We start from the raw sequence: 18510 nt of genomic DNA on the forward strand, positions 1-18510 counted from the left end.
ACATGGGTAATCTAGGCATGGAGATCCTTCTTTCACAGTAAGTTATTAACATTGTTAACATGCAATTTGCAAATTTTGAGTGACACTTAATCGAGCAATGAGAGGATATGTGTCACGATTCCATATGAATCTAGGCACAAGTGAAAACATTCCCCAAATCGACCCAAAATTCATCTCGGACCATTGATCTTTTTTCAATCAACGATCACCATTGGACATAAGAAAGACTGCAACTGGCACATTAACTATTGAGTGAATTTGGGACATGTGTCCTAATTAAGGGAATAAATAGACTTTAAGTTATAACTTTTAAAATCAGGCCTGAAATAGAGTCACGACCATTGATCTATCTTTCATTCAATAGTCCAAATCAATTCCTTAAACCTTTCACATAACAAATATTAAATTGTCAAATTGTTGCATAATACATTAAATTATTTCTTAGATTTACTATATTAACTACTATTTAAATCACATAGTGCACACATTTAGTTAAAACATAGTACATACAAATTATTTCTTGATAAAGGATGATGTTATTGCCCAAATAAAAATCAAGTTATATTAATATATTGAATTTCACTACTTTAAAATATTTGTTGAAATGTCACGTGTGAACTTTTTTTAAGCAATATTTTCATTTGAGGATATAATACAATTTTAACTTTAAACAATTTCAATTTGGATTAGAATAAAATTAAACATGAAAAACAAATGAAATTTTGAAAATATAAAATTATAATTTCTTAATAATTATAATGTTTATACAATTATAATTAATAATTTCTTGATAATGATAACTTAATTTAGTAAACATTTTTATTTAATTAAAAATATTATTCAAAATATTGTAATAATAAAATTATGATGATATTTAAATAAATTTAGATTTGAAAATAGGAAGTAATGAATTAATATTCAATACTTTATATGAACATTTTTATATAAGTTATAATTTGAACTTTTTATTTTCAAATCAATATAATGTATACAATTTAAATTGCATGATGCATCATAACTTTATCTTTAACAAACTATTTTTTATTTATTTAATATTTTTAACTAAATTACTATTAATTAGAATTATTATAACTATTAACTAGAATAATTAATAATTATTATTATATAACTAGAACTACATGGCACTAGCCTAGCCCTGCATTCATCTGCCATTAATTATTGAAGTTTACTGGAGTTCAGGCCATACATGATACAATCAAATATGAAACCTAAAGGGAAAGTTGAAACCCTTTTTTTGTTTCTAACAGTTAATTTTTTATAATAGAGCCACAAACTAATATTTTAACAGTGCAGTTAGGAAAATCATGATTCATTACTCTATTTTAGTTATAATTGAAACAAAATAATTTAATTTGAAAAATAATAATTGAACAATAATTCATATATTTATATGAACAACGAATTGAGAAGTCAAAAACTATTGTTTCCTTGATTATATTTGAGACTGTACATATTCATAACGTAGATGTTCAAAATAGCTTATTACATCAACCTGATTTTACCATTTTGTAAATTACATGTAAGGGCAAACCCAATCCAAAGTAACTACTAATAGTTTTTATCAAGAATATATATCTTAAAATATTTTTTTGTCCTAAGGGCATGGATTTATTAAACAAGGAACTGGGTAGTTGGAATAGGGTTCCATGGAACAGGGAATAGGGAATAGGGAACAGGGTTTGAAGCATTCAATCAAAAAGGTCTTCAAGCCCCTCCATGAGGAATCTCTTTGAAATGATCATGTCGTTGAACTCATGGAGCCATGTGAAGTCAATGTTGCTGACGTCGTCAAACAACCACCACTTCCATAAAAAAATCCCTCTCGAGTCGTGCCCACTTCTAATGGTGAGGCAATTGTTCTTCATTCATGCTGAGCAAGAAGGGTTGCTTCTGTACAATGCTCTCAATGTCTTGCTCCCAACACTTGTCTGCTACATCTGCAAAAGGAATGCCAACACCTGGTAACTGCTCAACCAATACAAAGATTTTGACATCGTCTTCTAAAAATGTCGCGCAGAAGCATCAAAATGTCTAGTTGATCCCCTCCCAGGTCAAGAAGAGACCTGAGGAAGTGGGAGGTAATGTTCATGGACATGCAGTACCTCTTCTCATTTCTTAAGAATTCATTGGCCGAGGACCATGAACAAAGCATTGCAGAAAGAAAAAAAATCTCACTATAATCTTTCTTGCGATCCATAGTGAGCACATCATCAGATATCATGCCCAAAAAAGGCTTTTGCAAATCCATTCTATTGCATCTCAACCTAATTGGTGTATCTATGATGAAACTAAAAAACAAATTACAAATCTACAACTAAGAAATTATAGAAGTGCAAAGTACCAGAATTGAGAACCAACTTAACTAGAAACCAAATCTACACCAAGTACCTAAGAAATTATGCAAACTACTAGAACTGAGAACCAACTGAACTAGAAAACAAATCTACACCAAGCACCTAAGAAATTATGCAAACTACCAGAACTGAGAACCAAAAATATAATTGAGAAATTGATAGTGAAAGAGGAATTGGAGAGACTCTTTAATAGAAGTGACACTAAATTGTTTGTGATCTTTCGTATCTTTAGTTTTCATATTCCTGTTAAATCGCAAGTTTAGAAAATGTACTCGCATTAATGTCGGAGAGCCTACCAAAATGGCTGGAAATGGAAGGTATTAATTATAACTATCAGTCTCACATTTATGATTTTAATTTTGATATGAAGTTCACTACATTCCAGTTAATGGTTGTCATGCAAAATTTGTCACATGTCTCCATTCTGGAAAGTTTCATCAGGCTCCAAGGCTTTTCGAGTAATTAACCCTAAAATACATCTTCTATCATTGATCTCTAATTAATCAATGGTCGATAAAAGTAATGTACTAACAATACCATAGTGGCGGCAGACAAATTGGTGACATTATTAATAATGGGCACTAATCAATACACTTGGTAACCATAAAGCCTTAAAGGTCACTAGTCACTACACTTGGCAAATTCACTTTCAAATTAAACAATTTTTCAGTTTACCACCAAAGATTAGCCAAGATCATTATTATTTATTTTCCTACAAAACAATTAATTCGCTCACATTACAAACTCATTTTTGGAAAGAAAAAAATTCATAGACATTTATTTATGTACCAGAGGGGAGTAATTTAATTTGTCACATTTAAAATGATTTTTGTTAGGGCAAGACAAAAATTTGTAAACATATAATATTTTATTTCCCTATGTTGAACGTAAAAATTGCCCTCAAGATGAAAATATTCCTGCCCATATAATGTTGGATTCGCTAGCATTTTACATTTTATTTTTTTCCGGAGAGGTTTCTTAAAGTTGTCCCTGAATACATCCTTGACTAGTATGAAGTTCGATGAGAATTATTTATTTGTTATTTTCATATCTTCCAATATTAACATCATCACCATCGATTGAGTACACAGAAAAAATTAGAGAGAAAATATAAACTCACCTCATAGTTTACATGACTCTTGATAGCAAGTTTCCACTACTCAATGTTGATGACTTTCTTGATGGTCTATGTTATCTTATGTGAGGAACAATTTTTTTTTTGAATGCTATTTTTAATGAAAACCGCCTCTTTATTAAGGATGTGCAAGAAAAAGGACAACTCCATGAACTTTAAGCCCACAATTTTGTAGAACATAAAGATATTGTTGTATCATGAGGAGAGAGTATTGATTAGTTGGTCAAACATTGATGAGTTAACCTCTTAAAAATATCATTTGCAACTAAATTTATTATATATATATATATATATATATATATATATATATATATATATATATATATATATATATATATATATATATATATAATAAGAATAAAGCGCTAAGATTATAGATGCATTAAAAATATTTTTGCATGTCCCTATCTTAAAAAACATTCAACGATGATGCTAGGACCTCATTGGGCCACTCTACTTTCCCTCACATTTTAGTTAACATGAATATCTTTGCACCACTTTCGAAGGATGTGGTGCTCATGGTTGGGGAGAGGCCTTGGACTCAATCATTGGACTATGAAAGTCTTCTCTTTTAATGTTGGAGATGCTTCTCTAGTAGTCATATAGCGAAGAATTGTTCATTTTTGTGTTGTAATGGTGGCACTAGTTGGGGGAAGGATGCAAATAATTAGAATTTAATCGTCTTAGCTTTTGATATTCTTGAATTCCTACACTTTAACAAAGTTTCTCCCATTAAATCCAAACATATTGAAAGAAGAAATCAAGGAAGCCATCTAACCCAAGCACATGATTTCTTACCATATTAAAAAGAGCAATTCCTAACATGTGAGCCAAATTATTTGATGATCTAATAATAAATGGGATAGTTCAAAGGACCAAATTCTACCTCTCCTTTGTTTTCCTCTATTAGCATATTATTCTAAAAGAACACAAGAGAGTGACGTAAATTTGATTAGCAGCATATTTGTGCTTCTTCAATGAATCGAAGACATCATTGACCTGGAGGTATTTTTGAGCATCTGGCATCCATCATCCTGCTTTGCGTTTGACATAGGTTATTTAAATCTGAATGATTCTACTCATTCAAATGTTGTTTCAAAGCCTTCAGCTTTCTAGTAAAAGTGGACAACTTCATCCCAAAAATGAGTGACATTCATTAGAAAATGGGTGATGTCCTTTCCCAGCTAATGCATATTTAAAGGGAATTTTCCCAGGACTAAAGATGCTCAAGCATAAGAGAATTGGAAAACAAGTGGCTATATAGATCTTCTTTTGAGGGCAAAGAGGTATTTCCTCATATATTATTTGCCTCTAAACATGGGAAGGAAGATATATTTAAGGGGAACCATAGTTACTCAAGGAAAAAGGACCTTTCATGAAGCATTCATCTGCACCTTTAACCCCACCAAAAACCTCCCTAGCACAGTATTAGTATGCATAAGACTACCTCTTCTCCCAAGTGAATATTGGCAAGAATCCTCCATAGAAGAACTTGGGAATATCATTGGAGAAAATATCATGTATTCCCAGTTAAACAAGAGCCCAGGAATCCTCAACTAGCTCATGTATGTCAATCTCAGGTTGGAACAGCTTTTCCATGATAGAATTATCTTGCACCTGAGTGGAATAGAATGGGAATAGCCACTTGAATATGAAAATATTCCTTTCAGACATGTCAGTGCCACAAATGAGGACAATTTGCAAGGGTATATCCCTCAGAAAAATTAAAGGGACCACCTGGAGAAGATTCAAACCAAACCCGAGGCAACAACACCAAATCAAAGCCTATTCACAACTTGTTTATGAATTACATGAACATTTGACAGAAAAATAATTACCTTGGGGTAGATTTAAACCAAATGTATTTGGCATTCTTGGTCTCTCATGACTCGAAGCTTCAAGGATAATAAGAAGAGATCATGCAAAGAAACTATGAAATTCAGAACAAAATAATACAGGTAGAATTCTAACCTCCATTTAATGACATTCAAACAGTGTTAATATGACAAAAAAGAATTATCACATCATTCATTCACCAATTTACAGCAACAAACTCACTACTCCCAAAAGAAGCAGAGTTCCATAAGAACAAAAATTTATATTTAAATTTAGAGATGCTCAAGAGAGGAAACATAACACAAAAACTACAGCATTTTATAAGAAGCATTGCAAAATGAACTCGTAAACTTGATATCCAATCTGACATATATCCAATCATATAATTAAATTTTCAACTGGACATATATTCCAGAAATTACACAGAGCTTTACATAAGATGCAGAAGTTGGTTATAACATATTATATTCCTTGAATTATAGACCATGATACACATCCGTCTTGTGTATCACATGCAATGCTCAATGGGGTTCTTCATCTTGTCCTCGTCTTTGCTAATGGTAGTCCATCAATATTGACTTTTAAAGCGTTCCAAGTCAGCCTGCAAGTGACATTATTCAATAAATTATGAAAATGTCAAAGGCAGTATTCTTAACATTATAAAAAGGTTAGGAAAGGTATCAAATATTTAAGTCATAATTACAATCTATAAGAATGTAATCCAACATCAATGAAACTGTTTCACAACTCAGACACAAGTATGGACATTTCTAAGAAGATAAAAAACACCAATCAAGAAACTCCATATGATGAGGCTTATATAAAAAGAACAGAAATCAAGATGTACAAATTAACAAACATACACAGAGTCATCACAAGAGGACTATGTTGATCCCAATAGCAGAAGAAATGTGTCAAACAGCTTGAGGACTGTATTGCTGTTGATGACTCACCAATAATGCCAGCATTCATGCCCAGTGAAAAAGAATATTAATTAGAAAAGCTTAGTCCTGGGCTAAGAGGTACAGAATAGGATTTGGAAAGCACACTAGCTTTACCATGAAGGATAATTAATCCTACAAGTAAAAAACAAATTAAAAAGAGCAAGTGAAGATGTTAGACTAAGCCTATCAATAGATGTGTCAATAATAACATATGCGTGGATAAATCATGACAGATTACTCCTTGGCGGCTTGACCAATCAAAAATTTCATTTGTCTTCAAGGACCTCACAACCCAATCTCAGCAGTGTATTTCCTAATAATTTTTATTTATGAACCAAACAAATTATCCTGATGATTCTAGAACCTGAAGTTCCGGTAAAATGGACATACTTGTAACAATAGTTCAAAATATCGCAGATATATCTGCAACAAGTCTACGTTTTTGGTTCCCGAGAAGTAACGTCAGCATATCGCCAATAAGCTATCACGGAGAGGTTTCAAAATATTTGCAGAGAACTTGGTAAAATATCAGCAATATTTATCTGTTTTATCGTGATAGATAGCAAACTTCTCGCCCACAGGCCTGTTATTGGCAGGGATGGTGCACAAAAGGGCAAAACACATTTTTTTGATTGGTAATACAAATTTGGAGAGGAGAGAGGGCAAAGAGAAGGCAGGTTCAGTCGGGATTGGGAAAACAGATTTATGACTAGAAAAACAGATTGTAAGTTCCCAATAATTTTCCGAGAAGTTTCTGAGTTATCTCCAATATTTCCAGGTATCTTTTTTCTTGCCATCGGCAATAAGTTGCCGTGTTTTGAACTAGGCTTGTAACATCACATGTGCCTGTAGAAGATTCTCTCAGGTTGTTTGGAAAAAATACACTGGCTTTCACTCTTATCTAAGATGGCAGGCTCTCCAAATTTGTCTCTGTAACTGCAACAAATAAATGACCTGTGGAGCACAGATCAATGGTGCAGAAAACATAAAATTTATCTTTAATAAACTTGCACACAATAAAAGTTTCAATTTCTAAACGTTTTGGGTAAAAAAGAAGTGATTGTGGCAGTTTTCATGATGAAATTGCCCAATACATTTATTGCTATTGTTTTGGTAAATATAAGCAACAAAAATAAGGGTGCTGTCCCATACAGACAAGCCAAGAAGTCTTCAAAAATAAAAGCAGCCATAACAAGGGGGTTGGCCCATACAAAAACAAGGTCCAAAGGCAAAAATCAGGCCATTAACAGCACATAGTCAGCACAACAGATGCTGACAAGAACAAACTCAAAGCCCAAAGGCTAGAGCCTTTCAAACGAAAGGCCAAACTCACACCAAAGAAGATGTGCAAACATGTGAAGAACAGTTCTTCCTACACCGTCAGACCACTGTCCACGCAATGCTATCCTTAGGCTCCCCAACAAACGAAACTTCGCTAGGGCAGCTGCCAGCGCAGGAGCTAGAGTGTTGAAGAAGCTCAGCAATGTCAGCAAAAACTTGGTGCAGAGGTGCAGTGCAGAAATTGAAACAGTAGAAATAGAGTGAACCTCACGACTGGGGGAGGAGTGGAGGGGGCTGCTCTAGAAGCAGGGGAAAATTGAAACACAGAAGCAGCCTCACACCAATCAGAAGCAAGGGCAACATCCATAGTAACAACATGAGTAGAAATTTGAAACATGGCAAAATCCTGACCCCAATCAGAAGCAGGGGCAACATCCAAATTTTCAGCAGGGGCTTCGTTATCAGTTTTAACTTTTTGAGTCCTCAAAGGAAGAATCAGAATCAAAAGCACAGACTGTCAAATGGCCCTCCCTAGCGTCCTTTCACCAAGTAGCAGCACCCTTACAACACATAAGCGCGCAATCAGAAGCCATGTGTCCAGTGGAGAAGCAACATCGACAGCGAAAGGGAAGACCCTCATAATCCAGCACTTGAGACCATGGTCACTATCCAACCATGAGCACCACGTCCCCTGGAAGCGGTGTGGAAACATCCATATCAACAGGATTAAGAGCATAAGTAGAATAGCCCAATGTAGTTGTAGGATCGTCCACCTTCAAAAAACGAGCAAGAGAGTTTCCAGTGGCATCAAAGCAAGACATCTCCCAGAAATGAACTTAGAGATTAGGAAGACGAACACACAATAAACGAACATTGAGTGGTTCAGTAACCAGGTTGAATGAAACCATCCACGGTTTAGCAGAAAGGGAGTGATTCCCCCAAACCCACAGTTTATACAAAATCAAATCAGTTTTTCGAGATGTAAACGAAACAATAAAAAAAAATCTTTGCACAAGGTTAGAGTCCACTATTATCAGAATCTAGTGGCTGTCAAGAACTAGTTACCCAGCAATGCAAATGTGGAAGAGAGGACCAAAGACCAGCAAATCTGCAGACCAACCCACGACACTGGTGAAAATCCACATTGTCCAACACAGCTGGGCCACAAACCACCATAGGGGAGGCTTTAGCATAGTTAATACAACTTAATAGGTTGAGTTTTCCCCCTGAGAGGGATGGTAGCAGCAGTTTTGGGAGCATGGCCATAGCTCTTACCACCACAGGTAGTAGATTTTAAAGGGGGGACTCCGTTCTTAACTGCTCCAGGACTAGAACAACCAGTGCTAGAAGCAAAAGAAAATATTTAATTACAACTGTAATCGAATGAATATAATCATCAATGGCTAATTAATACAGATGAATTATGGAAACAGAATTATTATAATTAATTATCTATAATCAACAGTAACCATTCAAACACAGTATATCAAAGGCAATATGGAGTCTTGACCCACAGTCGTACTCTTAAGAAGACAATCATAACTGAGACCATTTATTAATATTGTTAATATTAGTTGACAGAATTTGAATAAACTACTTATGTCTGAAAGGGATATGGTTCGAGAAGTGACATATCTCTTAGAGACAACCTTTAAGTTTGGCATGATATAAAATGGGCACCCAATCCATTTTTAAAGAATCATGGGTGGAAGAAAATAAAAAAAATAAGACAATATATAAAATATGAAGAATACTCTTCATTAAGATATAAGATAATTTAATATGTTGTAAGAATAGTATGGCAGCAACAAGATGGTAATGTATCTAAACTAGATACTAATCTATAGAATTGTATATATATGTAATATGAAGGATGAAAAGCCATCACATGGTCATATATATAAACATGTCGATAATGCAATTATACACGTATTTATATTATATTTCAAAATACATAATACACTATATATAAAATAATCAGGGATGAAACCATTGTTAAATAAGTGATGAATATACTTAAACATTCAAGTAAATATTTATTATTATATATAGAAAACATATTCAATCCTATTACTATTTAGCTAAGAAGGGAAGACTGAAGTGTTACTGAGGAGGGGCTTGTATAAATCCAAGCAATGGATCTTTGTCCCAAGATAGGATAGGGATTAGTGACCCTAAGCGCCTTGCAAGCAAAGTCCCAAGAAAGACTAAGGGCTTGGATCTGTAACCTTTTGGTGGAATCCATTGCGAGTTGGTATGTGAACAACGTGGATAACACATACTCCTTCCATCTTTGAGCTGAAATGGTAATTAGGTAAGAATGGATGATAATGATTTGTATAGAAAAATCTAATAAGATAAATGACTACTCCTATCATGGGACATTACAATCCAAAACCCCAATCGAGAAATTTAGGATAAATTAAGGTCCCAACAAAGGACATTACAGTTTGAACATTAGTTTATATCAAAAAAGTTTCAGTAGCGATTTATTCATCTACTTTTATTGTTGGTCCCAAGTGATTAGATTACTAAGAGGGGGGGTGAATTAGTAATCAGCCAAACAAACTATTTTTTCAACCTTTTAACCTTTAACTAATAAATAACACAAATGCACCAACTAAAGCATCCATTACATGAAATCACTCACACATTTGACACAAATATTTTTGTTATGAGGAAACCCAACTTAGATCAAAACTAAAGTGGGGATTAGTACCCACAAATAATTGTACTCTTATAAAATATGCCCTATTAGGAGCTTAATCGTGTTAGGAGTTACAAAGACACTATCAGGTGGCACCCTATTAGGGGACTTACCTCTAGCCCTATTAAGAGTAACCTTGTTAAAGGGCTTTGAACACTAGCTAAATTGTCACCCTATTTAAGGATTTTACAATAAGGACCTATTAGGATCCACCCGGTTAAGGGATTTCACAAAGTTGCAACTGTTAGGGAACAACAGAAAGATTGATCTCTGTGACAGCACTACCTCTGTCTTATCAGATCCACTTAAGCTCAAACTCATTTCTCTTCTTCTTGGCTAGATGGCACCTTCCACTTCTTCACCACACACACTGGACCACGGTCAACAACGACAAACGCGTTCTTTCACTTGTTTATATTGGTTTACCTCTTCCACCAACTTAACCAAACCCTAAACATATTACTGTTGTGAAATTCAAATATCCCGCTCAGATCCAACCAGCACAAGACAATATCTTATGTTACAAACCAATATACACGGCCGCACCTACTAATTCATACAATTGTGTGCCAAAGGTCAAACAAGTTTTGACCTATCATATGCTTCCTCTAGAATCTTCTCCACGTGTTGTTCTCGATCACTGTAATGCCAGATCATCACCTCCACATGTACATCCATGTCACTGGATCATGACCGACTCATCCAATTTCATTGCAAACTTAACACATATCACTGATGGCTAGTTAATTGATCGTTTCTCAAGAACTCATTCTTCTTTAACCCGTTTGTCACAACTTCACCTATTTGTCACAACTTCACCAGTCATCTATCCTTCCTAAAACTGTTGTACCGGGGAAATGCTTTTCCTGTAATGCTAATGAGATACTATTATAAATATTTCGGCTTCAGTGTCTTGTGAACATCATCCTATGATCACTTCACTTCATTCATCATAGATTTGATAAACCAATCAAATCACCTATCATTTGTCACTAACTGTTTCAGTAGTTGCACTATGACTTCACTGATCAGCTTACTCTTTACTTCAGCAGCAGTGGTCAACATATACTTTTCAAGAGACAACCCCAATGCTCTCTTGTAGATTGCACTCACTGATCCTTACTACAACACTTTATTTACCATTGTTATGCTTGCGAACATACTAGGAATACTATGTCAATAGTTGACATCAATGACAACATAACTAATCATCATGCAATCAAATCATCACTCATCACATCATCAGTTATGCCAACATTTTTTGTTTTTTTAATCTGAGATAGCCTGTGCCTCTTTTCAAATTAAGCATTCAAATTATGAAAATCCAACTGAGTTTAATTCATTATGGATTGTCTTCAAGACATTGACAAAATTTGCAATGTGCACCACAAAAAGAAACGTGCGAGAAGAATTTAAAATGTGAAACTCAAAACTCTATTTAAAATTAGGGAAACAAAGCCCACTTGTTTCTTGATGAGATGATTCTTAGAGAGACTCGTCGCAAATAGAATTTGTGGTGATAGGCTACAGAAATCACCATAGAGGTGAAAGACCAAAAGATAAAGATAGCTATAATTAATAGTGGTACAAGTGTCAAAAGATCCTGTGCAATGGTGGTTGGAAAAGTGGGCAGGAAAGCAAGGAGAAAGGCAGGTAAACTCAATAGAGTGAATGGCACATCTGTGAGCAGTTTAAATTGAGCAGGTGGCAACAATGGAAAGGAAGCAGATGGTGTGGAAGCTGGGAAAATCACTCTTAAACTTGCAACAATAGTTGCTAGTGAGGTTGTGCTTCATGACGAACGGTTGGTTTTTGTCAGCTTTAAGAATGATGGTAACGCCTTCCACAGCTACAGAGACTTCTGTGAATCACAGGTTGCTTAAGTTATTGGAATTTGATCCGCAGTACTTATTTCTGCTCAACTGGCTGAGGCTTCAAAGCTCAATTCTGAACATGTTAGTTTTGTTATTTCTGAGTCCCCCCTTGAGCCAAGCAATTATGAAAAGATGCTTTATGATTCTTGTGAGCTGTTGAAAAATTGAAACTTAAAGAACACAGGTTTCTTTAAATCAGTGTAACCTTTTGTTTTTCAATAATTTTTCCTTCCAACCTCTTGCAGTGTCTGTCTGTCCCCCTGGTATAGGTTGATTTGAAATTAAACCTGGTTCCAAAGATTATAATGTTTTCAGTTACATTATTAAAATTAAATTATAGATATTCTCCATGTTTTGTTGGTTTTAAGATGTCAGGATATCAAGTCTTTTCCTGCACTAAATTTTTTTTCCCAAGTTTAATCTTCAATATTATCAGGTTCCTTTTATGTTTTATCCCCAATGGACAACCCAGCGTACCACAGATTAAAGAAGATTTCATAAAAGCCTTGCATCTGATTTCATATCCCACACTCGAGCCTCCAATTTTCTATCTTTTGAAATGTTGATGCTTTTCTGGTCCCAAAATGAATCTCTACCAGCTCTAAGACTTTTTGCATCCAAAGTTTGTTTGACTGGATGAAGCTTCCTTCATTGTTTAGACCTGAAATGGGATTGAGTTGGATTTTATACTACATTTGCATTGAATGTTCCTCAAAGCAATATCCCGATTTTTACTCCCTCTTAGTCCCCAAAAAATATTCAGACCCAAAATCAACATGTACCCAAGTTTAAAACTCATTTTCACATCCTGTTTGCCTTATCTTCCAACAATCACCCCACACAATGCTTGCACATGGAACATACAGTTGACATTAGATCTTTACACTTGGGATTTTCAAATCCTAGTCTTTAAACCCTTTTTTTGAATAGCTCGAACTCAAAAATAATATACCTTTGGATTAATTTCAACTTTGCATCTAACTTCTCATAGAACCTTGGATGGTTTTGTGCCCATTTCTCTAAGAAGCCCACAGACTGTAAATTTTATAAACCAGATTTTAATTGGATGTGCTTCAGATTTCTCTCTTTAGCGAAGATACATCCCTAATGAACAGAGGTCAAATGGCTCAAGGAGTGTGAGATGTTAATATGTGTCCCACACCAAATGAAATCAAAACTTTCTTGGAGCCTCCAGATTAAGGCATTTGTATTCCTCAAAGTTTCCAATATGTTGACATATGTTACAATAGAGAAAAGTTAAAACCTAAGCCCCAATCTAAACTCAAATGTAAACTTTTATAAACCAACAATTGTTTTCCCTTCACATCTAATCTCGACTATCACCACAAAAGACATATATCTGCAGAACATCTTTTGGCATGAAAATATAGACGAAAGTCCTTCAAAGATTTTACATGAATATTTCTTGGAATTAACCACATATGCCATGAGGAATCCCCCAAAACAAAAACATTTCCGATTTTTTAACCCAAAATCAATTCAAATCACACTCAATCAATTTTTGCATTCAGTTTCCTTTGGAGCTCCCAAAGTAAATTTTATGATTGATTACCCTCCTAACTAGGATTTAACCTAGTATTTTGGATCCAAAACTTTCTCAACCTTGGTAAACTTAATGATAACCCAAGTAAGCCTATAACCATAAATATTAACCTAGAGTCCAACAGGTGCCCTCGCAACTAAGTTGCTAGCTCAAGTTTGGGGACGGAAATGTGGGTTCAAGCATTAAAAAAAAAATCCATTTGGGTCCGTGGCGGGGTTTGTGAGTGTACATATATATGTATATATGTATATATACAGACACACATACATGTATATACATATGCATATATGTATATAGATGTATATAGATATATATACATATGTATATATCTATATACATATCTATACATATATGCATATGTATATATATGTATGTATATGTGTGCGTATCTATATATCTATATATAGATATATGAATATATCCATACATTATATGTATATATGCATATATATGTGTGTGTATGTATATATGCGTGTGTATATATATATATATATGCATTATATAATATTTAACAAAAAATATTATTTAATGTGTTTTTAAGTTACTTTTTGTCCCCATGGGTCATGGGTTCTTGCAGGTCCCCAAAGGTCCGTGTGAGGTCTACCAAAGTCCCTGCCAAAAACCACCAGGTTTGTAGCAGGTCTGCACCACAGATTGTGGGCCCGAGTGGGTTTGTAGCTCAAACCCAGTGTCCATGGTGCGAACCCGGCTGGCAAGGTCCAAACCCTGCAACTTCACCTCACAATAATGGAGAAACAAGAAACTATTGCATTAATGACAACTGTCATCCTACTAGCACCCACCTGTATCCAAATGTCCAAAAATTATTGAATTGGAGGAATTTCAAGGAGAAAAAGAAGAAAATTGGGATTTAAGAACATCATGCGGAAGAATCTACCTGATTCTTCCTTGGGTTATTTACAAACAAAATTTTGAACACCAAGATATTGTTATCAGGTAACCTACAAAAGAAATCAGGTATGAATTCCCATGTTTGTTAGTTGTCACATAATCTTGGAAATTGTCCCAGGTAGCTTGGAATTTCAGTTAGTGATTGATGCTCAAAATCAAAATTGTTTCTTTATGCCATTTCTTGGAATATATCTACTCGTGGTCATCCTCCAGATCAAATATAGTTGCAATCCAATTGGATTTACCTAGGTATATGGAACAAATGTACTTATACCCATTGGAGGGTCGGGAAGATAAGCAGATTATTTTGAGGGCTACGAATTCAATCAATCATATCACTTGGGACACATTATCATCACTAGCTAAGAATATGATTTTAAAGTATTAATTATTGCTGGAGGCAATTAATTGTATTGTAAACTAAGAAAATTTAGTAATATTAAACTCAATTAGAAAACTACTTGCATTGTATTGGTTTAGATGCTCATGTGGAAATTCTTCGAAACCAATAGTGCGTATGCTAATAAATAGGCTCATCTTTTTTCTCACCTTAACCTTTCAACCTGTTTTATTTTCTCTTCGAATAGTTATTTCTTGTTTTCCCACCCTGCAACATTTGATAATATCTCTAGAAAAGTATGGAATTTTTAAAACTCGTTTTAATTGTATAAATAATTTATCATGTACCAAATACTAATCAATCTTGAAGTACCATGCTCGAGGATCATGTTATAATCCATTAAGTGCTTTCACAAGCCTACATACTTGATGTTTTTTGCTAGCAACCTTGAAACCAGGAGGCTATGTCTCCTACAACTGACTGTTGAAGAAGGCATTCTTGACATCCATCTAATGAAGTGTCCATCCAAGTTGAGCTGCAATGGCGAGAAGACAAATTGTGCTCATCTTGGTACTAGGAGTGCGAGTCTCCTCATAGTCAATGCCTTCCCCCTATGTGAATCCTTGAGCAACTAATCCAGCCTTGTATTTATTCGAAGTACCCTTTGCATGCTACTTTTGGCAACTCATAGGTTTCTTCACGGGAGGAAGATAAAATATAACCCATGTTTGATTTTTCAGAAGACTATGGTATTCTACCTCCATAGCCTTATCCCACTCTAGAAGTTTTGTAGCCTCTAAATATGTCTAGGGCTCAAATGTTGTAGATGCTGACCATAACAGCAAAATTGATTGTGATTTGTTGCTTCCTCTTTCTATGAGTTGATCTGCCCTCAATGAACTCATCACAATGAAGATCTCCTATCGTCTTGGCCCACCATTTCACCGAAGGGTATTAGTACCAAAATCTAGGGAAGCCAGGAAAAAGTCATCTATATGCAGATCTTGATGAAAATCAAGTGGTGCTATATCATGAATGGTAAACTCCTCTTCACAGTCAAAATCATCTAACACCCTCCCATCACAGGAACCAAAAGGAAGACGAGCACCCACATCAGACACCTATACAAGCTAATCCTCAAGACTGGTAGTAGAAAGAAATAAACCAATAGTCTCATCAACCACAACATTACAACTAAATATGAAATGATTTGTCTCCATTTCATTGTCTCCATGTCAATCAACTTGTATGCCTTGTGCTTGTTGTTGTGACCAGTAAACAAATAAGTTTCTACCTCTTGGAATCTAGCTTGCCACGCTTAGCTTCTAGAATGAGCTATTGAACCAAACCAAAGACTTTCAAATCGCCCACCTTGGGCTTGCATCTTGACCAAGCTTCTTCAAGAGTCATCTTCTTAACGGCCTATGTAGGTAGTCAATTCAAAATGTTGCACCAGCCTAGTATTTCTTAGAAGATTTCTATGCTTCGTTATAGAACAAAACACTTCAGTCATGGTGCAATTTCTACAATCAAAAAAACCATTCTATTGAAAGGCGTATGGTATGTGAGTTGGCACTTAATGTTAGGGGTAGCACAAAAAGTAGAGAAGTCAAATAAACAAACCCCCCATTATTAAACCTTAGAGTAACAATCAGAGAACCTACTCTTTCTCAACTAGAGCTTTATACTGCCAAAATATATTGAACCCATCTAATTTATTCTTAAGAAGAATATGCACCCATGTTTTTCTACTGAAATAATCAACATCAAGATATGATAAAAAGCCCTAGGACCCAGGAACAAAAGGAATGTTTATTGGCCCACACATCAACATGAACCAACTCAAGTACCTTGGATGCTCACCAACAAACACCATTAGAGAATGGTGTCCGATGTTGCTTGCCAACTTGACAAGTTCCACAAACTCCATATTTTTGAGTTTGGATCTCACATAGACTAGTAACAAAACACTCTTGAGATAACTAAGAGAGAGTGCACATTCAAGTTCCCATATTTTTGATGCCAAAATTCGTTGAGGGAAATAATCTTAGTTTCCATGGCATGCTCCTAAGAATCACCAGAATCAGCAAGTCTATATAAAACATGATCCTCAAGTCCTATAGCCACTGTAGTAAAAGTCTCCCTATCAACACTGTTGCAGGTGTGCGAGCTGAAAAAGATATCCAACTGGGGAGAGTGCCCCATGATCTGGCTGATTGAGAGAAGATTAAGTTCCATTTCTGGAACATGGTATATATTGAGAAATATTAAATTTCTCCCTGCAAATTGAATTTGCCCAATGCCCTCACCAACAACTATATACTGCTCTCCTTTTCCAAAGACCTTTGAATCAGAGAATGGTTTAAATTTTGTGAACCAATCTCGTCGATGAGTAAAATAATATCTATCAATTTTCTACAATCCATAGGTATATGTAAATGCCTATGGATTTGACTCTGGGCAAGTTTTTTCATTAACATTTCAGATCACACTCCATGATCCATCATCAGGATGCAAGAGAGACCAAGGAGAGAAATTACTAAATACCAAGTAAAATCACTAGATGAATAAAATGCCACGAAGCTCTTGAATCTATATACCAAGTAGAAGATTTCACTAGATCTGCAATCCTTTTAGCCATAAAGGCATACAAAGCAGATTCTTTCTTATCAAAGTGCTCTACAACATTTGCTTTAGATTTAGACCCTCCCAGCTTCTTTTGCTCAAAAGCAAGTATAAGCTGATAATTGATGATCATGTGACCATACTTATGGCAATAATTAAACTGAATGTTATTTTACTTCTAGTTGTCCTGAGAAGAACTAGAGCCTTTCGGCCGAAAAGATTGAGCCTTCAATTTGTTCTTAGCAGAAGATTTTGAATGCTTATCATGTGGAGGCTGAACTAGTACTACCAAATTGTTGCTTCCAACAATCCTTTTGTTGTAGAAGCTTGTTGCAGAGATTTGGAAACTTCAGGTCAACATTAGTTGAAGTAATGTTGAGCATTTCATAGAAATGCTCATAAGATTTTGGCACACTTTCCAAAGTACTGACCACCAGATTTTCTTCCTCAATCTTTCTTCCAATTGCCTCAAACTGATCATGGATGTCCTTGATCCTTGTCAAATGATCTTTTAGAGATGCCCTCTTGGCCATCATAGTTGAAAAGAGCATGTCCTTAAGAAAGAACGCAAAGCTCCTATCTGACATTTCATGGAGAACTTTCAGATGCTTCCAAATCTCAGCAACAGACTTGCTTTAAGGCACTTGTGGCAGATAATCGTCAATGACAGAGAGTTTGATGACCATGATAGCTTCCCAATTGCACTCATCCCATTTGTCCAAATCCTTTCCAGCAGTTTTAAGATGTGTAGTTGTGTCCAGAACAACTACACCAAGAAACCAATACTCAAAGATAGTAAGCATGCACTGCTTCCAGGTGTTATAATTTTTGCCATTGAATTTCTGACTTCCAAGCCTGATATTTGTCAAAGACACCATCACGTACCTTGAGGTCAAACTAGTGAAGGCACAAAAATC

The 18510-nt window shown here is 35.1% G+C and overlaps 1 protein-coding gene across 1 annotated transcript in view; it reads right to left on the reverse strand.

Moving 5' to 3' along the window:
• Positions 1 to 5643: 5643 nt before the first annotated feature.
• Positions 5644 to 18510, reverse strand: part of LOC149569579 (DNA-directed RNA polymerases II, IV and V subunit 11-like) — a 34947-nt gene continuing 22080 nt past the window's right edge. The window contains exon 5 of the mRNA XM_089822259.1: positions 5644 to 5947. Within this exon, the coding sequence (XP_089678385.1) occupies positions 5915 to 5947 (33 nt within the window). The 3' untranslated portion in view covers positions 5644 to 5914. The remainder of the gene's footprint in view (positions 5948 to 18510) is intronic.

The sequence above is a fragment of the Cupressus sempervirens genome, chromosome 3 (assembly GCF_028749045.1).
Source record: "Cupressus sempervirens isolate cs-2001-9-10 chromosome 3, ASM2874904v1, whole genome shotgun sequence".
Classification (NCBI taxonomy): Eukaryota; Viridiplantae; Streptophyta; class Pinopsida; order Cupressales; family Cupressaceae; genus Cupressus; species Cupressus sempervirens.